Source organism: Meleagris gallopavo, chromosome 10 (genome assembly GCF_000146605.3).
Source record: "Meleagris gallopavo isolate NT-WF06-2002-E0010 breed Aviagen turkey brand Nicholas breeding stock chromosome 10, Turkey_5.1, whole genome shotgun sequence".
NCBI classification, from domain to species: Eukaryota; Metazoa; Chordata; class Aves; order Galliformes; family Phasianidae; genus Meleagris; species Meleagris gallopavo.
This window is the reverse complement of record NC_015020.2, coordinates 26,821,374-26,845,204: the sequence shown is the minus strand read 5'-3', so window position 1 is coordinate 26,845,204 and position 23,831 is coordinate 26,821,374. Positions and strand designations below refer to the sequence as shown.

Here is a 23,831-nt window from a genome sequence, read left to right as displayed (position 1 = left end):
TGCCAGCTCTGGAAAGGCACACGGCACCCGCGCGTTCCAGGAATCACGTCAGCTGTCATTACTTACATTACCTTGATTGGGAACAGTCACTTATGTCACCGTCCATCATCATGCCTTTCCCAGGAGATGCTGAGGAGGGAGGAGAGGAGCGGGAATTATAAAGCGCTTCCGCAGTGCTCTGCCAATCCCACTGAGTATCTATCAGCAGGCAGCTCGGGGGGAAGGAGCTGTGGGATGGATCCCCCCCTTGTACCCCACAGGGCGCAGCTTTTGCAGAAACAGAACTGCCCCAGGGAGGAGGGCAGGGCTTAAGGCTGCAGTGGCTTCCTGGCCGTACAGGATGGGAGTTCAGCTGGTATCCTGCGTGAGCAGAGCCAGCGAGCTCTGACCTGCCATCCATCCTGTCATTTTAAAGAACTCTCACTGTATGGATGGGATGGTTTATACAAGCCAGGGGCACCACTGCTGCTGCTCCTAGCTGAGTTTGAAGAGCTCTCATGGACCCCAGCTTTCGGCGTAGGCTTTGTTGTGCTGGATGGCCTTGGTACATGCGGCTTGCCAAGCAAAGAAAGGATTTCAAAAGAGAGTCATTCTGGGGAAGAAGCAGGTGCATTTCCATGGTAGTGGGATGGCTAGTGAAGTGAGTAAATATGTGCTATAAACATGTTCAGAGCATCTCCCCGTGAAGAACCCAGCACAGCCTTTTTGAGTAAATAGAAAGAGAGCCTGGGTTCAGTTCATAGTCTGTTTTCTTTTCTTTTCTTCTTCTGGTCAACTGTGGCTGTAGATAAGAGTTTTCTATTTGAAGTTCAGAAGGGAAGGGAAATCCATTGTTAGAAGAGGAGACTTTCTTTTTGCTTGATATCTATCTCCAGCGACACAGCAGAGAGGGAAAAGATTTGCTCTGATAAAGGTAGCTTTAAAAAAAAAGCCACACTGAGTGTTGCTTTTCTCTGTACTTCAAAGCTGGAGTAATATGGAGCAGTTTAAAAGAAAAGGGGAAAAAAAAAGAAAACCAACAACCCAGCCCAGCCTCTGCACGGGGGCTGTGAATGCAGAGCCACAATAGAGCAGCATCCTGGCTGGGAGTTGTTCCTCTGTGCTCAGTATGGTGGCATAGGCTGCACTTGGTACTGTGAGGGGAGCATAGCTGGCACCAGTGAGAGTGGGCTGTGCTGTTTGGGGGGGATAGAAGTTATCTTTCTGTGTTAGGGGGCTGCAAGCTGAGCTTGCCCTAGGGTTCAGCTGTTACCTATCAAAGCAGAGCAGGGCAGTGCTAGGAGGGCACCTGCTGCCACCATCCTGTTCCTTGCACCCAGGCAACACTGTTCCATGTGCAGTAGGGCTGCTCCCTTGCTATCATCCTTTTTGCCTCCAGCTCGATGGATGGTAGAAGAATAGCATCAAGTGCCACATCTGCTGGGCTGCTGTTGTGGCTTTCTCTTCATCCCCATCCTAAGCCTAAGAGTCATGGGCCTCGCTCCTGAGATACTCCAGGAGGTGATGAGTCACCATCCCTGGAGTGTTTAAAAAACTGTGGAGATGTGGCACTGAGTGACGAGGCCATCAAGCACGGTGAGGACCAGTTGACAGTTGGACAAAGCGATCTTAATGGTCTTTTCCAACCTTAATGATTCCGCAGATGTGAGGGTCCCATGCCAATGCCAGCATCTTGGGCTCTCTGAGCACCCCCTGTGCCCTCCATGGAGCCTTTGCAAGGAGGTAGTAGATGCATACTAGTGCTTGAATCTGGGGAAGGAGCAGGAAAGGAACCAACAGACTTAGTGCTGGCCCGAGCCCAGGCTGGAAGCAAAAAGATCTCCAGCAAACCTGGGCTGGTCAGAGTTGCTAACGAGCCTTTTCTTTGAGCAATGTTTTACATTCTTTAAAGATTGCAGGGAGCTCTTAGGGAGAATCTGCTGAAGTAAATGGCAGAGTCAAGTGTGCCAGCTTCTTTCTTCCCCCTTTCTTTTTCCTTTTTTTTTTTCTCCCCTTTCTTGGTTCTCTTTATTATGTGGAGTTGCTCTGGCTCTTTCTCTCACTTCTGTTTCTCCTTTTGTTCTCTCTTTGTCTATTTATCACACTGTGAAGGTTGAAAGAGATGTTATTAATCTGGGAGAATGAAGGCAGGATTAGTGGTATGAATCGGATTTTGAGAGCTGTAATGATAGAAAGACTCGCTCTGCTGGCGGGCTGCGTGAGTTTGATAAATGGGGAGCACTCCAAACTGACTCGCGCCTTCCTCCGCACTGCTCGCTTTGCCCGCTGGGGCGTGCCATGCTCTCAGATCTGCCAGCCATCCCACACCGCTCCTACCTGAACCAGAGCAAAAAGCCAAGGGTAAATCAGAGACAAATATCTCCCATTGCACTTAAAGAGATCATTTCTTTCAACATCTTTTTCAAACAGAGTCCTGTCAAGTTCTTGGACAGCCTCATTGGTGTGTAGGTAGGATCCTTCTTCAGAGTGCAGCTCTGAAGCGCAGCCCTGTGTTACTGCATCCTACCAGGGCTTTGCAGGGAGCAGCATGGAGAGCTCCCAGCCTGCAAGGCACAAAGAAGCAGGGCAGTACCCAGAGGAATGAGCAGGACCCATCATCTCCAGCTAGGAAGATCCATCACCTCAGTCACCGTCACCCACTTGAGCCCATCCTTCACTTGGGTCCATATGACACCCTACAAAGCCTTCAAACCTGGGAACAGACCCAGCAAGTAGAGAGATGTAACACTATAATGTGATGGAAAACACAGCAATGACAGTAGGGTAGCAGAGTCCCAGGCTACAGCAAGCAAGTATAAGCCCAAGTACAGCAGCCATAGATGCAAAAACAAGGGAAAAAGGCTACATACCTTTAAAAGGCCCCACGTAAGCAGGGATCTCCAGCAAGCAACCCTTGCCTCCCTCTGTCAGCCCTTAAATGAGGGCTGGGAAGGGGTGGATCCTGGCTCCACCCCTTCCAGTCACTCAAGTGCATTGCTTACACCTGAGCTGCCCTGGGTTGGCCCTGCCTTCCCAGCAGGTGCTCTATCACTGGTTCAGGCTGTGACTTAGCATTTCCACTACAAGGGGACATTGCACTTTTAAGCTGGTTGATGATTGCAATGTGCACAGCTCTGGTTCTGTCCCTGTTGCAGTGGTGTCACCAAGCATTCATACATGGAAGCCGTGCCCTGCCCCAGGATCCTCCTGGTGGTCCTCAGCCTGTGTGTGGCTTCTGCCATACCCATTTGTATCAGCTGCTTGCTTTGCAGCTGGGTGGGCTCTTGTGGTCCAGCACAGGGGCATTTTGCTGAAGTGAGATGTTGCATGACATTAACATGCCGAGTGTGGAAAAGGGGCACACTGCTTGTGCCTGCGGGGCCGCGGCATGGTCTTGCCCATACAGAGCCTGCCTAGAAGAGGGAGCGAGGCCACAGGCAGCCCGGAGTTGTCCGTGTCCCTTTAACTGCGAGGTAATGGACTCTCCCACGCTCGGGCTGAGTTCTCCTCCTGCATTTGTGGCAATGGTAATGATTGTCAAGGTAGAGCTAATGAGACGTGCACATCTTTAAAGGATCGTGGCTTCTGAGACAAAATTAAAAAAAAAAATGGAAGGAAGAGAGTGGGGGAAGGAGAGAAAGTCCTACTGCTCTGCCTCAGCCAGACAGAGTTCTGCCTGTCTTGCACAGCCCTGGGGACAGAAGAGGTAGAAAGTGGGGTAGGAGAAAGATGTGTATGGAAAAGGACGTGAGAATATCAGTCTGCACTTCCAGGCACGGCAGAAAGTGCTGTCTGAATGTTGAAGAGCTATAATCCCCCCATGCCCTTCCTGCAGTGGGAAGGAGGTGGTGGCTGGGGAGGTCAGACAGGATCTGGCCCTTTGGGAAGGGCCGGTGGGGAGCCAGGGATATTGCATGTCGCACAGTGTGACCGCCAGCACTTCCATCCCCTCCCACTCTCAGTATTTCAACTTCACAGGTTGAATTGGTTCAGAGAAGCCCAACTCAATGAGGAGAGAAAAGATCAGTCAAATATTTCTTAAATCCCGTCTTTAAGAGCTAAGTGCTTGGCTGGAAATTTAAGGCAGGTAATGAGGCTCTCTTCAGATCAGCTTGTGATGTGGAAACTCCAAGATTGACCGGGCTGCAACAGGAGGGGAGCTGAAGCACAGTGGAGATGGAGTGGCATGGGATCCCCGTGCCCAGCACTCTGCCCGTGGTCATGCCATGCACTGACAGCATCTCCCTCACCATCCTGCTCTGCTCTGCTCCACTCCCAGGCAAGAGCTGGGACTCTCCAAGCTTCCCTCTTTGTATCCAGGTTTTTAGGCCTTCTGTTGTTAATTATTGAGATGTAATAATGTGATTAGTGCACTATTAAAAAAATCGCTGATATGATTACCATGGATTTAATATCACATGATATATCATTACATTGTTATGTGGTGACAGATGTAATTGAAATACACTTATTGGAGCCTGGGGTCATGTTTCATTCAATCACAGGAGCACCTCTGAGGGGCAGAACAGAAATGCCTTTAAAAAAAGCATCAGGAGAGGAAATTGTAATGAAAACAAAGAAACTTGCAGCCTGCTCAGATTTTAGACAGCTTCTGCCTTGGCTTTTTCTCCATGGGAATTTAGAAAGGGTCAGGTTAGGAGCATGGTGATGAAGAGCTGGAGAGGATAGGTCAGCCAAGTTGACAGGACAGTTGATAGAGCAGCCAAGGGGACAGAGAGGAGGACTTGTGGTAGGAACCTGCACACAGATTCGGTGTCCATGGTGTTGGGGAAGGCCTTTTCTGATGTCACAGAGAACAGCAGATGTCTGTCTGTGCTGCGTTGTCCTCGGCAGGAGCTGCAATGGGCTCTGTTACAGGGATGACCTTGGCACAGAGATATTTGCCTTTTGGCTGGGACATGATGTGGGCTGCTACAGTGTTCTAGCAAAGGAAGCACCAAGACCCAGCACTGTGCCATGCTGGTCCTGGAGCTTCTCAGCCTGGCAGTGAGCAGGAATTGAAGTCCCCTTCCCCGGTAATGGGCTCCAGTGACAGGACATTACCTTCAGAGAGGTTGAGGTGCTTGGGGCTTGGCTTGTGCCTGGCCCTGAAATGGTGCAACCTGCAAAATGGGGCTCAAGTAACAAGATGCTGTGCTTATCCTTACCCTCATCTAAAACAAAGGAGGAAGAATGTGTGGGTGAGGTAAGGATGAATTTTCCAACTGAGAAGGAAACGGCAGCGTGGAGACATCTGGATGTTTGCATAATGGTGTGCAGGCAGCTGGCTTCATGCATTTGGCACTGCATTGCCCCTCGCATCTGTCCCAGGAGCTGGGCTACAAACCCTGTTGATGCTTCAGGGGCACTCCTGCTTCAGATAGGCATCCAGTTCTGCCCCGCTGGAAATGGTCAGTGTTCCTATTGTGAGCCTTTGCTTTGCCAGGAGCTGTGGAAATTCATTTCCAGCTGGTGTGGGAGTGCTGTGGCTGGGAAGGCTCTGGCAAGCATCTTTCTTTCGAGGTTAAAAACATAATTTCAGTCTGACCTCTGAGTTTCGGAGCTTTTGTTGGTTTTCTCCACCCCCAGATGGTTTTTGTGTGTGATTTTAAAATAGCCTTCTTCTCTTGGTTGCAGCTAGCTGATGCGTCAGCTTCTCATTCGAGGATTGTTGTGTTTTATTAATGCTGTTATTATTCCATTACTGTCATTGTGCTCTTTTATAGCAAATAGCTTAATTTAGTTGAGATACACAGATGCTGAGAGTTTAAGTGAAATCTTCAGCACTTGGTATGCTGGGTACTGATATTCCCTAAGTACTTTGATACAAGCCTTTTGCTTTAAAACAAATCAGCTGCCAGGGGCGTGCTGGGTGGCAGGGATCTGGGAGGAGGGGTGGATGAGTGCCTGTTTATCCCACACAGAGAACCCTGGCCATAAGAGTTGAACTTGGTGATCCTTATGGGTCCCTTCCAACTTGGGATATTCTGATTCTGTGGTTCTGTTCTCAGGAACAGAACTGAGGCTTTCACCACCTAGGTAGGCTGTGCTGGGGTTCTTGCCCTACAGATGTTGCAGCACAGAGGAAATGACACCAGCAACATTGCCATTTGGGGGCTCGCGTTTTATTTTGGCAAGGGTGACTTAACTGCTGGGAGAGGAGAGGGGGTGAGGGCCAGCATTGGTGCCCAGATGACCTAAGGGACAAGCGGTTTGGGTGCTTAAGCCTCTCTGGAGGTGCAGTCCAGTCTCTTGAGTACCTCAGGTATTTTTGAGATTTTACCTCTTAGTGCTGACAGATGTTGATCTGAAATGGATGCTTCTTTCTTGCTGCCTCTGGGCGTTCATTAGTGGTAGTGATAACTGTTCCAGATTGCCTCCTATACCTTAAAAATTAAGGAGGAGAAGCCAAAGCCCCATTGCAGTCCTCTTATTTGTGCACTTAACTCTTAACTGCCTTGGCAAAACAGAATGATGTGGGTGCAGGGAATGAATATGAGCAGGGAAAAACTAGAAAGGAGCAAAGTAAAATGAAGCAAATGAATGCCCCAGAGGCTGAGATGGTGCTGGTGGCAGCAGTGGCTCAAGGGAAAGTGTCCTTGTCACCTGGCCGTGGCCAGGAGGGTGCTGTGTGCCTGCAGAGTGGGACAGCTCCAGTTCTGGGGGTACTCCCTCCTCTCGTGCTCCTCAGTGGCAGGGATTTGGCTTGCCATCTGGGTTAGGTGAAGCGACTGGTTCCTTGTGGAGTGGGGACAGATCCCCTGCTGACCCCTGCTGCCGGTCCCCAGTGTGCACTCATAATAGCTTTGGCTCCTGCGAAGTTGTCAGGATCATTTTATCTCCCTGCTTTGAGGCAGCTTTGTGGCTTTATCTGGCTTTCGAGACGACCGGGAGAGCTAACAACATGCAGAGAGCATCCTCTGCGGAGGGGACCTGGAGCCCAGTTTTGCTAGAGGTCTGCTTTACCACTTATGAGAAACGAGTTAACCTCCCTTTGATCTCAGTTCACGGCTAACCCTTTAACAAAGTCCTGGATGTGCGAGGAAATCAATACTCAAGGCATTGAATTTAACACCAGCCATCAACTCAAGCGTAACACACACACTGGCTGGCTGCGATTACAAGCAGTGGGCTGGTTTGGAGCTCGTTTGCCAGCTCTCTGGGGCGCACAGGGCAGGCGGGTGTGCTCGCATGGCTTGCTGGCACTCAGGAGGGGTGAGAGGGACCTGGCTGTGCCCCGTCCTCGCATCGCCTCTGCCTCCTGCACCCCTGAAAAAAAAAGGTATTGCAGTTTAAAATGGGAACAGTAAAATCGTCTCCGTTTGCTGTTCAGTCGAAAGCAGGGAGCATCGTTTCTGCCTCCCACACTGCAGGGCCCACGCACTGCTTGCCTGCCTGCTGCTTGCACCCATCAGTGCTCTTAGAGCCACCTCTGCTTTCACCTCCCCAGCTGTGACTCTGACCTGAGTCAACAAACACGGGAAGAGTTGCTGTGCAGATGACCCAGGGTGAGATCTGCCTTTGAACAGACAGGTATCATCCCCAGGCAGTGCCTTGTTAACTCACCTCAGTGCTCCGTCCCCACTGCCACGAGGCCTCCTGCATGGGCAAGGGATGTGGCCACTGCCCTCCTAATCCTTACTGATCTTTTCCCTGGTACCTTTTGCCTTGTAGTCTCCCCTCTTTCTCTTGCTGTTCTAGCTCTGCCTCTTCTGAGTGGCTTCACATCTTCGGGGAGTGCTGAGAAACTTCATTCAATTCTTGCAGCTCGTAGGGTCCCATAGTTGTGTTGAGTTGGTGCTGGGCCAAATCATACAATCATTTGAGTTGGAAGGGACCGTCAAGAGCCAACTAGTCCAACTCCAATGAACAGGGACACCTACAGCTCCATCAGGTGCTCAGCATGACCTTGGATGTCTTCAGGGACACGGCACCTGCCACCTCTCTGGCAGCCTGTGCCAGTTCCTCACCACCACTCTTATTATACAAAGCTTGTTCCTTATATCTAGTCTAAATCTCCCCTCTTTTAGTTTAAAGTCGTTTCAAATGTGAAAGCTGCTTTCTGCTTCTGCAAGTCTGCTGCCTGAGAAGAGGAGGTAAGGAGCTGCAGGGCACAGGTTTCCATGCCCTCTGGTGAGAAGGACCTGCAGGATCAATCTCCTGCTTCTTTCCCATCTGACAGGGCCTGAGTCGTAAAAACAGAATACTTGTCTTCGGGCCTCCACAGTCCCAGACTTCCTCATTTCAAGGCCAGGCGGGATGAGCCCTGGGCAGCCTGATCTGGTGGGTCACAGCCAGCCTACAGCAGGGGGTTTGGAACTGGATGGGCTTTAAGGTCCCTTGCAACCCACACCATTCTGTGATTGTATGATTTCAAGCATGTTTGTGCCCAGTAGCCTGACCATCAATAGATATGGCCCTCTGAAAACACCCAGAGCACTTCTGTGCATGTCTGCTGTGGACAAATGGCTTTGTTTTGTACTGGGAAAGCTGGAGTCAAAATGTCACATCAGTGCTCGTGCCAGAATAGATTGCTCCTTGCAGAGGGCAGCGTTTCTGTCACTGGGTTTTGCTTTGAGTTTCCCAAGCAGAACCATTCCCACACAGTGAAATGTTACAATATTTTGGCTTTTCCATCCTGATTTAGGATGAAGGGAAATGTCAGAGCGTTAGTCTGTCCCCCAGGCCGATTCCCTGTTCCCACCACATTTGATCCGGGCTGGCTCCCTCCAGGTGTGTGGAAATGAGCTGCAGCCTCATGTTTCTGCAAAAGCTTCTCGGAGGAGATGGCAGAAGGGTCAGAGCGCCTCAGGAAATCTCCCTCAGGCAATGTGCCGTCACATCTCACAGCAGACAGACAGCATAACCTTTAGGGCATGGTAAGGGGCAGTGTTTTCAACTCGGAGCTGGAGAGCTCATTTCTCTGACGCACCATTCCTGCATCCACCTGAAATACTTTTGTCATAACCCATTATGGCCTTAGTTGGAACAGAAAACAGCTGGGGAGCCGGTCCACATTTGTCTGACAGACACGTGGGGCTTTAGGGCTGTGTGGGGCACGGCTGCCCCTGCAAATTGGAGCCTCTGAAAGCAGCACCGTGCTGTGGAGCAGCACAGGAAGAGCGCTGGGTCCCCCCTCTCCTCCCAGCAGTACATAATGGCACTTTTTATTTAGCTATTATTTCCCAGTGGCAGATATGTCCTCGGCTGTCTGTTTAACTATCTTTATCTCACCCTCCTTCTCTGTTTGATATAGTTATAGATAAGCAGATAGCTACCTTAGTAAATAACATGTTTTTAAGAGACCAGCGGTATGGTTAACATAGTGCAGCAGCTGTTGATTTGTCTTTCACTGTTTGTTGTTTTTTTCTTGGTGTTTTTTTTTTTCTTAAGGAAATGCTTTAAATAAGGGATACTTCATCTATTAAAAAAAATACACTTGTAGCAGCTGCTAAGCCCATCCATAAGCCTGCTTTACGTTGTATTTGTGATGGGACTGACAGTGCATGGAGGAGCCTGATTATACACAATTCCATTTTAGCAAGCCCTGCGATGTAATTTCACAGGGCGATCAGTGTTTGAATGTAATAGCAGCCTCTGCTAAGGTGTCAGAATATTAAAGGCGCTAATGGAAAAGCTCCCTGGTACACAAGGGGGACAGCATTACAGGAGACGTCGCAGATGGCTGGGCACTAAACTAATGGGGCAGGATCCAAGAAGGGAAAAAAAAGGCCTCGAGAAGGGAGAGCTCACGGGAGCACGGGCACCTGCTTCCCTCTCACACGGAAATTAAACAGTGAGCGAGGGAGAGACGAGCGTGCGTGTGAGTAAAAATAGAAATCGAGGGGGAAAAATTCCCCCTTCAAAAGGGATTGGGTGTTTTGACAGTGAACCTGGAGCTAGCTCTGCTTTGGCGGGGTGTGGGGTTCGATCATGGGGACGTGTGTTTGTGGGCTGGAGGAGGAGGAGGAGGTGGTGAACAGTGGCTTCATGCAACACAGCCAAACAGCAGCTCTTTGGTGGCTTGTGATCTGTGAAATCCATGGAGGGAGATGTGTGTGCAGAGTGCCCCACTCATCTCTGTGCTCACATCTGCAGCAGCTGATGGTCTGATTTCAGGGTAGTGCCAGCCTGTGCCTGTGTCCCAGCCCCACTGCAGGCTTCTTCCCCGCCTCGGCTCCCATTTTCCCCAGGAGCAGCCAAGGAGAATCTGGCTGGTGCCTGCTCAGCCACCTGGAAGGAGATGTGGCTGTGGGTGAAGACGTTGCTGCATTTGCTTCATGTCATATTCCTCACCTAGCCCACCTCAGGGCGGCAGGAGGGAAAGGCTCCGTGTCTCTCTTCCTTGACTGTTCCAGCTCTGCTGCTCCCCGATTGTGTGCACAGTCCTATTTCCCAGCCTTGCAGTCACCCAGACCTGTGGATTTGTTTCTCTTGAACCCAACCCAAGGCTTGAACGCAGGTCCCAGAGGCCTTAACCTGGCACGTCACCATCCACAGAGCACACAGCAGCCGAGAACATTTTATCCAGGATAATCCTCAGCCTGGGAGCAAGGCAGAGACTTGTTCAAACACATGGAAACGTGAAGCCTAAACTGCTTGGCACTTTGACATGGTGGAGCCAGGCTTGCAGGCCTTGCACAAGCCCCAGCGCCTGCTAATCCTGCAGGGCTGCTGTGGGTTGGATCCATCCTGCTCCTCCTGAAGCTGAGTTAGAGCAGTAAATGTGCATGCTATTGCTGGGTTGTAGGCAGACAGGCTGCTCAGGCACACCTCTGGATGGGAAGGCCCATGTGCCTCAGTTTCCCTTTGTGAAGCAGGAAAGCCTTACCTGCTTGTGCTGCAGGGTGTCTGGGCAGGCGTTGGCTCTCCATGGGCAGTGTCAGAGCCCAACTGCAGTTTCCCAGGCTGTATGTCCAGGCAGTGCTGCAACATCAGCAGTACTACAGTTTCAGGGTGTGTGTGCACCATGTGTATGTGCCACGATGTTCTCGTGGACAGCAGCCTGATGGCATGGGCTGCTTGCTCCAGCAAGGAGAAAACACACAGACTGCAGCCTCCCACGGGCTGGGGTCTGTGGAAGCAGTCCCCATCGATACAGGGTGCTGGCTGGGGGTTACTGGTGAGTTCTGCAGCCCCTCTTGCTGCTGTATTGATGCAAATGCAACGCAAAGCCCCGTAAGTCAGCCAGGCGCACGCAGAGAAAGGCAGGGATGGATGGAGTCGGTGTCAGGGCAGCAATTGCTTATCATGCCTTATCTGGGAATATGAAACTGTATTGCATGACATCCAGAGGCAGGCTGAATAGATATGCCAATTCATCTCGAGCCCGGGCTTTGACAAGCTAGACTGCCCTTGTTGAAAGGCATCAGTCAAACAAGAGCTGCTGGCTGCTTTTCCCTTTCTTATACTTTCCCTCGCTCTCGCGCTCCGTCTCCCTCTCTCACCGCCTCCCCTCCCTCCTCCTTTTTTTCTAAGCTGTTTCCACACCAAATTGAAAAGCTTTGGAAATAATAATAATAAAAGCCCCCCAAACTAATACCGTTTTAAGTACCCCCCTCCCTTCCCAAATGGGATTGATAAAGAACCCCAGTGTATGAAGGCATGTTTAGATAACATTGAGAATATTATAGCGGGTGAGAGAAAGTAGGGGAAAAGCTTCCTGCCGCGTCTAAGCCGGGAAAGGCGACGGCACCCTGGCTAATACGAGTGTTTAATATTTGATGTGTTGGGATAAAGCAGGATCACCTTCGAATTGAATTGAGTGTCAGAATGAGAATCTATTACTGAAATTCTTGTGTGATTTGACAGCAAAGCAGACGATGTTATTCTTCACTAGTTACCGCAATCTTCTCTCCTACATCACTTAAATATTTTTTTCTTTGCTTGAGTAAACACACATTATCCTTTTTTTCCACCCCCCTTTCCTTTTTTTCTTTCCCTCTTTTATACTTTTTTTTTAACGTTTTTTTTCCCCTTAAATCAAACCTGCCTTTCGCAGGGCCGATGGAGCAGATTGTTATTTCTTTATTTGTCCTATTAAATGGAATTCCTGATCGTTTAATCCCGCTTTTGTAAGTGATTTAAAAACACTTGAAAAGCTGTGAATGCGGCAGCCCTGCCGACTAAACTGCTTAACGGGGACACATTGCACCTGGGCTGGTGCGGCATGGGGGAAGTTCCTGCCTGCCGCAGCCGGGCTGCAGGGGATGCTGTGCTGCAGAGTGCTGGGGGACCAGCTTTCCTCCTCGCCCTCCTGCTCCTTACCTATCCCTATGTATGTGTTTTCAGCCCCAGCCAAGCTGTGTGGTTTGGCCTGGGTGGTGTTCGTTTGCCCTTTCATCGTGCTGGTGAGTTTGCATGGCAAGGAATCCCAGCAAGATATTTCCCGTTCCCCTCCTTCCTGTAGGTTGCAAGCAATAATATGGGATGGCCAGGGACCCGCTGCCCCAAAGGCACTCTCAGCCCCAAAGCCATAGGATGGAGTGGCACCAATGACACGTTAAGCTCTGTTTCAAAGCCCACTTAGCTGCAGACTCGACCTCCTTTTTCCTTCCAACACACAAAGTAATATAAAACCCTGACATCTCATCATGGAAGCAGCAGAATGAGGTGGCTTCGAGGGAAATGCTTATGTTGGGCATGCAGTTGACATGACGAAGGGAAGAAGATGCTTTTGCTGTCGCAGAGTCATTTTCTCTGTTGCAAGGATGTCAGGGGTCAGCCTCAATCCGCGCTGCTGTGCATAGGGGTCCTGCTCCCTCCACTTCCCATCCCCATCCTTCAGTATCTCCTCAACCCACCCAGTGTCTTTGCTCCTGGTAGGATTATTCCAAAAGGAAGTACTTTCTCCCTGCGTGGTACATATGAATATTAAAATTACAGTTAGCATGTTAAACGTTTAAAGACACCGGATGGGTCACAGCATCGACATGGCAGAAAGGACAGGGAACATGGCACTGCCAGCCCCTGTAACGTGTCTGCTGAATCCTGCTGGGTGCTTCCCATAAATAAATGATGGGGCATTGTTGTTGTTGTGCCCACTTGGATCAATACATCAGCTTGGCACGTTCCACTGCAGGGAGCAACCAGCATCTCCACGCCCCAGCCTGCTGTACCCCAAGTGCTGTCCCATAGCATCTCTCTGCCTTGCTTCCCCTCAGCTTGAGTATCCTGTAGGTTATGCAAGGTATGAGTTACCCAAGGACTTATTCCCAGTCCTGTTAATGGGATGTGATGGGAATGTGGTGCTGGTTGCACGCATGGAAATAGAGTCTGCTCCTAATGTCTGGCTGTTCTTAGCTCCCATTTATCACAGGAGGATCTGCTTACCTTTGGTTTGAGAGCCCTGCGCCAGGGAGTGACCCAGGGCAGTATTTGTGAACTGCCTACGGGATTGTATAAGTAAATAAATATAATTAATAATCATCTGACTTCAGAGGAGCATTGGCTGGGAGGTAAATGCGGCCTTCACAGAATTACAAACAGAATCAGGAAAAAAGGGAGAGAATGGAATGGAATGGAAATAACTGAGTTCAGGCTGCTTAAAAGTGATTCTGCAAACGTCGTTTTGGTGTTTCGTAGCAGATCAGAGGGGCTGAGTTCGTATTTGAATCAGAATTCTGACCCAAAATATTTTAGGAGGGCTTTTTGAAAAGCTACCCACATTTTTTGTATAGTTCAAATGGAGATGAAAACAAAATGCTGCAGGGTGCTGCTCTCACCTCGTAGGGTTCTGGCTGGTCCCTGCAGTGAGGGAGGGACAGATGGATGTGATTTCCTGGCAAAAAAGGGCAAAAAGCCACTGGTGCTGGCATTGGGACCTTGTGTCGGGTGCTCGCTTTAACAGTCAGAAGAAGAACTTTCCTGTTTAAAGATTAAACGTTGTCTTTAAATATTAAACAGCAAAGCTCTTCGTTCTTGATTGTGTGGCTGCTGCCGGCAGGCGGCTCAGAATTGCCAATTTTAATTAAAAAACTTTATTTTCGAATACAATCCACCACTGGCAGAGCTCCTCCCTGACCAGGCTGGCTGCACCTCCCCCGGCCCGGCTGCTCTCCATCTGCCCACGAGGTGACAGCAGTCACTGCACCGAGTGTGAGCGGCCTCAGCCGGACCGATCAATGCCCCTGGCACTTCCTTCCAAAACCCCAGGAAAAACAATTAAAACCCAATCGATCCTGCAGACAGCTTTGAATATGCATAAGTGCACACTTGACCTTCAGTGGTCAGGCCAACTTCCAGCCGGGCTGCTTAGCTAGTTTGCTCAGGTAGCGCGGCTGTACCAAATGACCTTGATTAACAAAGCAAAAGTGCTATGCAAAAGAGGTGCTGATCTGGGAGATCTAAGGTGTGGGCTTCTTGCTCTGTTCACAGCAATAAACCCCAATTCTAAGCAGCAGAGAGGTGAGAAGGGTGCGGGGCGCTTGGTCGATGGGTGTTAAGGCAGCCTTGCCCTGTGCATGGCTGTGGCTTTGCTGGGATGATGTTGGAACGTTCTCCTCGCTAGGAGCCTGATGCTCTGCATCCACCCGCTGCAGCCCAGGAGAGGGAGCCAGGAGCCCCAGGCAGAGCTGCTGTGTTCGACACCCGGACCCCAGAACTGGGTATGGGACACAGCATCCCAACCCACACACGGCCACCAGCAATCCCAGCAATGAAGTTATCAGAGCGTGTTTGTTGAACGTGTTGTGTACACACAAAGTGTAATTTCAGTGAATTATGCATAGACTTAATTAGGAGTTTTAATTGCTAATCATCTCCCAACAGGATTAGCAATGCTGTCTATTAATTATCCGTGGAGCCCTCTGTTTTGCTAAGGCAGGAGCAACAAGGCAGCGTAAACCGTTACAGAGGCCAGCAGTGAATTCCCAACCCCAAAGCCATGGCTCCCATGGGGCAGCCATGCAGCAGGGAGCAGAGCAGGGGCACTGGGGGCAGCCCCAAAAGCAGGCTTTGCTTTTGGAGCCCTGCTGCTCCTCCATGCAGTGACTGTATGCAGTGATGATCCCCGCTGCGGGAGGGAGATAGGCGCTGCGGGATTGACCTGATCTCATCTGGGGACAATGGCCCTCACGGCGGCAGAGATAGCACTGTGTGAGTTGTGCTAAGCCCACGCGCTGTTCTTAAGGCTCACAATGCAATTGTGAGTTTAATTCCTCAAGATGAAGGAGATAGGGGGCTCTCAGGCTGTAATTATGGGCGTATGCATGGTGCGGGGCTGGCCTGCTCTCCCACTGGTATTGTCCAGGGGGCTGTGCCACTCGGGCTGCGGGTGCTGCTGCAAGACGCTGTGGGACAGGAGAAGGCCCTGGCTGGATTACGGCTATATGGGACCCAATGGGGTTTCTCCTGGAGGTGAAGAGCCCAAGGGCTGTAGGAGTCCCAAAACACTCAGCAATGGAGCTGGAGGCTGCCTCAGGAACCCCACGGTGACACTCCTGTACTAGCCTAAGTGTCAGGCCCTGGGCATCTCTGAAGTGGGACAGGCCTGCACCACCTCCTGGAAAGTTTCTTTAGGGGCAGTGTCTGGATCTGTGTTGAATATTGGGGACACAAACCCACATGTGCCCTCCAGAATGTATCTCATATGCCTCATGCAACCTGTGACCTTCTGCTTCTCTCTTGCAGGCGTACAGCTTTGCCATGGGGAGTTGGCCAAAGAATGGACTCTTAGACATGAACAAAGGACTGAACCTACAGCACATAGGGAGGCCTCACAGCGGGATAGGTAAGTGACCCAGTGCCGTGTTCTGCCCATCCCCATGGCTCCAAGAGCTGCTTAAAGCCAGGTGCTGAAGGCCAGCCAGAGGGCTTCGTGGCCTCTGGCTGGCAGAAGGGAAGAAGATGCACCAGGTTGTGCCTGCAACACGATTGGAAAGGGGGAATGCATCCTGGCTCTTAGTCCCCCTGAAGAGTTGCTCCAAGGGTGCTGCAGCTGAGAGGGGATGAGTGCTGGCTGGGAGCTCTCCCTGCTCTGGGGTGCTCTGGAGACTACAGTTGTCTATGGGAGCAGGGGCAGTGCCAGGCTGTGGGATATGTGGGTGGCAGGGAGCTGGCCCAGGTTTGCTGGGCTGTGCCTCAGAGGGCTGCATCACACATGCCTGCCTTGTGTCTGCCTTCCCTTTGCCTCCCAGCCCTTCATCCAGTGTGACTTGAGAGAAGTAAAGTTTGCAAGAAGGTAAGATTTACTTGGAAAAGTCACCTGCTACCTGGGCCTTGAGGAGGCTGTTTAATATTGTTTCAAGACTCTAACCATTAAACTCTCCAATCAATCCAAGTTAAGGAGATGAATTATTTAAAGCTCACCAGCTTTTAATTAGCAAGCTCCTTTTGAACTATGGATCTGGTTGCATTATTGACGGAGGTAGCATTAAAATTTGCTTCCTTGCCTGGGAGCAGACTTGCCTTGCTGGTGTGCCACATTGCTGGTGATGGGGAGCAAGCCGGGGCTGCAGGACATGTGTTCTGCCTTGTTTGGGGCTTGAATCTTTCCTAGAGATTCTCTGGGGGACGCAGGGTTGTTTTGTGCCTCATCTTTTGTTTTATTTATGGTGAGAGTGCTCTGTTGCTGTCATCTCCTACTCTGACAAAGCATCCCTAGTTCTGGAGTATCACCTGTCTGCTCTTAGTTTCTGCCCATGTTTATCTCAGTGCTGCCTTGCTCAGGTATGTCTCTGCCTGATTGAGTTGAAAGGTGCTGCTCACATTCCTCTCCACTCCAGGCCTTTAGGGAAGGCTTTGCTGCCTTATCCTGGAGCAGGCATGTGTCCTGCAGAATTTCCTGCCCTGGGCTGCCCTTCCCTTCCTGGAACAGCCCTGCTCACCCAGCCCAATCCATTCCCACTTTCCAGTGCTGCTATCTCAAGAAAAGAGCTAGGGACAGCTCAGCACATCTGCTGGCCTGTTACTTTACATAGCAGCAAGCCTGGACCTAGCTGTGGCTTTGGAAATGCTCCTGTGTTGTCTGGAGTCTAATTACTCCTTTTTAGGGTCCTGGGGTGCAGCAGGGTTGAGGAAGTTGGGGGGCAGAGTGGGGTCCCTAGGGCTGCCCTAGGTGGGGATCAACACCTGCTCTGATGGTTGCTGGTGTGCGAAAGTCTGCAAACCAGAGAGGGCTGAAAACTGAGCAAAGACGTGCATAATTTCCCCTCTGGTTCCAATATGGGAACCTCAGGGCTCGATCCTATATGGGAGCCTCACCCTGCGCCCAGGCAGGGAGCTCATGGTGAAGCCTGGTGGAAATCCAGGGCCACATCCCTTGGGAAATACGGCTGGGGCTTCCCTGATGGCTGGAGGAAGCTCTGTGCAGTTTAGGGCAGCAGGTCCCTGCAGTGGCAGTGGTGCAGCCTCGTTCTCACACCGAGGTCTCTCTATGGAGTTGCAGAGACTGATATAAATCAGAATGATTAAAATCACAGGTTTTAATTGAGATTTAAATCAGCCAGCAGGGCACCTGCTTTCAGTAATTGATTTTCTTCTATATTCACACTGTTTTTAACTGTTTCCCTAAAGAAAGGTCATGTTTTACTGACCAGCACCTATCAGACCATGTTCAGCTCTCCCAGGGATTAAACCTGGTTATTCTTTCTTACATCTAATACAGTATATTTTCTACATTTATTTTAATCAATAATGTAGCATAATAAGCCTTTACTCTTAGTTTTTAGATTGTCATTACATTAGAAAAATGGTGCATTACTGTTTGTTATTCAAGAAGTGAGGATTAAAAGATTGCTCATGATTTCAGCCATAGTGCTTTTGGATGAAAATCAGAATGCTCTGTTTGAGTAACCATAAGGTGGTTTAAATAATGTTTGTTGGTGACATTCTTCTTTTTCTACAAGCCTTTGTTGTTTCTTGGCTCTGAGCGAGCCAGTTATTGAACTGAAAATAAACCCAGAAAAGGGAGAAGTTTCCAAATGTGCAGAAGAAGCCACTGCTGTGCAAGTTGATTTCTCACTTGCCCGCTCTGCTTTAACCTGTGGTGGATTGGCTGTCTGCAAAGCATGGTGAAAGTTCAGAATTCAGCCTGCAGATTCTTTCAGTCTCAGATCTCAGGACCCGTGGGCTCAGGACGGTGCCAGCAGGGTCCTGGGGCTGCAGCACTGCTCTGTGCCATGGGGCCGTGCCCGGCTGGGGGAGCAGCCCCACAACCCGGGGGTCAGCAGCCCTACAGTGCGCAGCCCTGCAGGCACCCGTGCTTTCCCAACCCCGACTTTCTCTTTTCATTTACTGATTGGAAATCTCGGAAGGTTAGGGCGTGATATTGTTCCTGATCCAGAGCATTAATTAGGCCTCGGATAGAAGAAGAGGAATTGCGTGTTTTTAACAGTGAGGTTAATGGGATGCTCGCAGAGTAGACAGTTTTAATGAGCTTCAACTCGACGTGCAGTGAGTTTACTCTTTGTGTTAAAAGGGTCACACTGCAGTAGTTTGATGTGGATTGTCTCCTGGCCCCCAGTGTCATAGGTGAGCGTCTGTCAGAGTCCAGTCAGAGCGCATTTACTTAGTGACACGATTCTAATTAACTGCCGCCGGCTGCCAGCGCCCGCGGTGCCCCTGCCCTGCCCGCGTCCTGCTAAGTGCGGGGCGGGCACACGGATGGTGCCTGTAGCTGTCAGCACCCACTCTCCCCCCGCAGCTTTATTTCAGCCTGCTTTCCTTTCCCCTTTTCCTTTTTTCTCGGGATGCTCCAAGTCCCTGTGCTTCTCTCTGGCACATGAACCAAGGGGATGAGGACAGTGTTTTGTGACACTCCTCTCTGCTTTTTGGCCACCTCTCACACCAACCTCAGTCCCCCACTGGCTCTGGGGACAGAGCAGGCAGATCCCATCCTTCGGTTCTCAGCAGAGGCAGTGCTCTGCCAGTGCTGTACCGTGGGCACGGCATAGTCCTCGTGCCCGGGGAACCGATGGCAAGAGCCGAGCAGAGAGCTGGGAGCTGCCCTGGGGCCGCTGCCACGGACGGAACGGGGCTCCCTCTGCCAGGCAGCCGGAGGCAAAAGGGAAAAGACTCAGAGTTAAATAATTAAAAGAGACTTAAGGAAAAGTAAACAGAAATGTCATCAAATGAGGGGTGTCATTCTGAATTAGTGCTGGTAAAGGTCAGGCAGCTCCAAACAGGTGCCACGGTGAGGCACTGCACCCGGCTGGCAGAGCGTGCTGCAGGGAGCGCAGCGGGACAGGGATGGGGACAGTGGGGTCCCACGTCCTGTGGGAGGGAGGGACAGGAGTCTGTGCTGGCTGGTCAGGGTCTGTCAGTGTCCAGTCAGTGCACATTAACGTGCTGACATGATTCTAATTAACTACCGTGAGAGGTGTCACAGCTGGAAAAGCAGTGAGCGGAGACGAGCTTTTAAAAAAAGAAAAAAGCAATGTGACAGTCCTCTTTTTTTTTCCCTTTCTTTTTCTTTCTTTTTCTTTTCTTTTTTTTTTTTTTACTCTTGTGTGCTCTCTCCCCTCCATGTGGGAGTGGATCTAAAGATAATTAGGATGTCTGGCTGCCTAGGAACCTGAGCCAGGGCTCTTTTGCTTTCAGTCATTTAAGTTTTCGACATCTCTCTGAAGGGACTTGGTGGCGCAGTGGATTACTGCACGCCAGAGTGACAGAACACTCTTCTAATCGTAAACCCTTTTTAGAAAAGATTCTGCTCTCCCTTTTTCCCCAGGAGCAGCGGGGGGTATGTTCTGATCACTGCAGCTCTGTTCCCATACACGCTACAATGGGAAACTCAAGGTCTTTCAGCTGTTTCCTGCAGTTAACAAAGGAGGCACAGAAGAAAGAAAGGAAGGATGATTGAGTGTTTGTGTTGACTGCAGTCACCCCTCTGTCCTACCCAGCCCAAAGTCGATGGCACACAGGGGCACGGCACACCGCTGGCCCCGCTGTGCTGGAGATGTTGCTGGAGCTTCCCGGCGTTCTGGTGGAGGTGAGATAGTTACAGGGCTGTGGCTGCTCGGGACAAGCCCTGATGCAGTGCCATGTGATGTGATGCCATGCTCTGCAGTGCCGTGCCATGCCATCCCATGCCAAACCATTGCTGGCATACTGGGAGTGCTGAAGGGACTGGTGGGGGTGTGTTTTGGGGATGCTCTGTGTTACAAACCAGCCAATCCCAACAGCGGGAGCTTGCAGGCCTGAATTAACCTGCACTACAGAGAGCCCTTTGCGCTGGCTCGGACCCATCCCACTGTTGGCTGTCTGTCTGTCCTGCAGAACATTCCTCCTGTAGGCACTTGTTCTGAAACAAGCAGCATTTGGTGCATCCTGCTGCAGCCTCACGCACTGGAAGACATGTGGTAGGTGAGAGGCCTGGGAAGATCATTAACTTTCCAGAGAGCTTTTTCTGTAGAAAGTAGAGATGTAAAACACTGAGTGACATTTTGATTTCCCCATGGATTCTTTGGTGCCTTAGTGTCTCTCTGCGACATGTCCCAGACGAGGCTTGTCCTCTCTTACCTGTGAGAGGGGAAGAGTTTCCTGTTAATGAAATAAACGTCTCAATTAATAGCATGGAAATGTCTTTGAACTTCAAGCCATGTGTCCCCGACCCACTGTTGGGGACCGGTGGTACGGCCTGCCCTGGGATCCTTACTTGGTGGCTCTCTCTGGTCTGCAGCATCCTCCTTGCCATCCCCTTGGGGGGACACCCAGGATGGGGTGTGACTCAGGAACACCTCTTGATCCTGAGGGCAGCGAGCACAGCTCCGTGCCCATTCCTCCTGGCCCTAACGAGAGCCACCATCGAGGTGCGGAGGGATGCCTGCAGCCACCCCATTTCTCCTAATGAGACACGGCTGCGAGGTGCAGAGAAAAGGGGTAGCAGCCAGCCGGAGAGCTGCACCACAATTTAACAAGTTTCCATTCCCCTGAGTTCCCTGACAAGACCCCCTCTAAGTCTGTGCAGGAATTCATAAGAAGGGGATAATTAGGATGTTTCAAAGCTGCGACCCTCAGAGGAGTCCTTGGATTAATCTGTTTTTTCCCTTAAAGACATCTGTAACTACAATCTTTGTTTCTCTCCTGTTCTGCCCCCCCCCTTTCCCCTTCTTTTCCCCCCTTGTCTGTCTCTGTATCTCCTGTCAAACCGTTGCAGACGTAAATGACAAAGAAATCAGAAAGAGAGATCAATGCAGTCCAAATTAGCACTCGGAGATAGACTGTGCTGGAGATGTCAGAGCCTGACCCCGGTTGATCTGCCAGCCTCTGCCGCTGATATTATGCAAATTGCATCCATCTGGCAGAGCCCAGCCAAGGACTAATGGGGCAGGGAGGGCTGCGGCCGGGCGCCTTCGGGAAGGGGAGAGCCGGGGGTCCGCGGGGAGGGGGTCCGTGGTGGACAGGGGAGATAAGGTGGTGCGTGGGCTCTGAGTGAGCTGCTGGGCGGATTAACAACCAAACTCCCGATAAGAGATAACCAAACTTCATTTCGCTTTTTTATTCTATTCCTTATTGCTGCCCCCTGCACGAGCTAGTACCAAAAAGAAGGGGAAAAAAAGGAGAAGAAAAAAAAGCTGGTTCTCGGTGCTCTTGTTTCCTGCATGTCATTACCACTGATGGCAGTTTGAGGGGAGAGACAAAATCGGGGAAAGAAAGCAAAAAAAAAAAAAAAAAGACAAGCGGCAGCTTAAAAGACTGCTGTAATAGGAGCATGGATAATAGAAATCTCAAATTACGGTGATCGCCTTGTTAAGAAGTTTGAAAATACGGCCAGATTGTCTTTAATGAGAGAAATATGGCTGTTAGTTAGTGAAGGAGGAGGGAATGGACCTTGTTTCAAGATCTGTCGCTCGCCCATCAAAGCAGCGCAGGCTGTTTCATTTCAAAATCTTGTTCCTCTGCCTGATATTAAAAATAGTTGTTAAAGGCTTTGACTAGCGAGATGGTTCTCTTTGGCTTCCTGCTTCTCTCCACCTCCCCCAGAAGTCTTCACCAAGAAAGAACTTGTGCTCTGAAAAACGAGGAAGGAAAGAAAGAAAGGAAAGTTTCGTGCCTTCGGTGGGCGCATCACATCGCCACGGGGTTGGGCAGCCCCCGGGCAGCAGCCAAAGCCCTGCATTGCCACTTTCCCCTCTCTGGAGGGGAGCTGGGCTGGGTGAGGAGGGCTCTGACAGCAGCCAGCCCTGGCAGCTGCCCCCGTGTCTTGTTAAGTGCTAACGGGTACCTCTGTGCCGTGATGCTCTGACCCGTGACCATTCCTCGCTCCGGTGCTGACAGTCCCCTCTTTAAGGCAGCCCGGCGGCTCCTACATTATCCCCTGAAATCAAAGGATTGCATTAATTGCTTTAAGGATCGCTGCCCCGTGTCCTGAGTGGCCTCTTTAAGATAACGAACTTGGAGCGTGTTAATAACTGGCATAACTCAGCGGGACCCAGGGATGAGGTGTGGATGGGAGGATGCTGCAGGGTGGGGAGGACAGACGCCGAGCTATCTAAATCCATCCAGAGCTGTGTTCTTAACCTCCCTGCCTGTGCACATCCTGCTTCCAGGATGCCAACACCCAAATCTCAAGGCAAAGGCAGAGCTGTATCAGCCCAGCTGCTGCCCGGCCCCACTGATGTGCTCCTTTAGAGCTTTTGGGTGGGCTCAGAGGGATCTGCTCTGCCTGAAAAGTGCATGTCATTTCAGGTTGAATATTAGGAAAAAGGTTCTTCTCACAAAGAGCAGTGGCACAGGCTGCTCACGGAGGTGGGGAGGGGGTCACCATCCCTGGAGGTGCCCAAGACCCGTGGAGATGTGGCATTGAGGGATGTGGTTAGTGGGCATGGTGGAGTGGGTTGGACTGAATGATCTTAGCAATCTTTTCCAGCATCAGCGATTCTGTAGTTCTATGATTTCTGCATCACTCAAACCCACAGAGAGGCTTAAGGTGGGTGCTGCAGGCTTGGGGGTGCTGGCTGGGTGGGGAGGCAGGGGATAAGGTCACAGTCACCATTGGGGTGGGTGCTTTGGTCCACACTGCTGGCACCGAGCTGCCATGTCCTGTATTCCAGTGACATCAGGGCATGTGTGGCCATTCAGGTCAGGCAGCTAGCAGAACCATCTTGTGTCATTCCCACATGGCTTTGAGCTGACCTTCAAGCATAGAAGAAACCATTGCCAGTGACTTGATGCAAAGCTCGCCAGTGATGGAGAGCACGTGGCAACCCTCGGTAAGTTTTCCCCACGAAGACACAGTTTTCCTGCAGTGTACAGCCCCATCCAGCTCATCATATTGCCCCATGCTTCCCTGCTTGCCCCTGCCTGTCCCCACCTGGCCCTGCACGACCAGGACTGCCACCCCAGGGCCCATCCCTGGCTGCACGCAGGGAGCAAAGCAGGAGCACCTCCAGCACCAAGCGCCTGGCACTGAGGTTAGGGGCCGTGCCTGCCCGCTGTGCATTTCCACACGAGAACAAGTGGTAAGGCTTTATTTCCATACCCAGGGGACCCAGAGTTTGGCAGCTGGGCCATCTCCAGCACCCGCCAAGCCCCCTGTTCGTGTTCTTTCCCTCCAGAAGTACACATATAACAACCAAGAGCAGCAGAGTGAGAGAGAAAAAGAGAGACAACGGATTTGCCTCCATGATCCTGTACAGAGCAGTCTCCTAATGAGAAGAATATGGCTGCTAGTTAGCAGAGGGGTGTGTCCTGTAGGCTAAAATGAGATAGTTAAACTGCACTGATTGAAGGTTGAGGTTAGAGGGCAGCACAATTATGTTCAGGAGATTCAAGGGCTCTGTTTGATGCGGCAGTTCTAAGCTCCCAGCCAGTGTCAGTAGTTTAGCTTAGGGTTTCTTCTTTTTTTTCCTTTTTTTTTTTTTTTGTGGGCTAAAGACAGGAAGGATAAAACTATGGGAATGAGTTGTTAC

At 50.8% G+C, this 23,831-nt stretch overlaps 1 protein-coding gene and 1 long non-coding RNA gene across 2 annotated transcripts in view; one reads left to right on the top strand and one right to left on the bottom strand.

Moving 5' to 3' along the window:
- ERI3 (ERI1 exoribonuclease family member 3) overlaps nt 1–15,735 on the top strand; it is a 63,022-nt gene extending 47,287 nt beyond the window's left edge. Inside the window, exon 6 of the mRNA XM_010716210.3 lies at nt 15,610–15,735. Within this exon, the coding sequence (XP_010714512.1) occupies nt 15,610–15,717 (108 nt within the window). The 3' untranslated portion in view covers nt 15,718–15,735. The remainder of the gene's footprint in view (nt 1–15,609) is intronic.
- LOC109369342 lies at nt 1,193–2,888 on the bottom strand. The gene is made up of 2 exons (XR_002118300.2): nt 2,850–2,888; nt 1,193–2,316 (listed from the first exon to the last, which is right to left on the bottom strand). It is a non-coding gene; the product is annotated as an uncharacterized LOC109369342 (long non-coding RNA).
- Nucleotides 15,736–23,831: the final 8,096 nt, after the last annotated feature.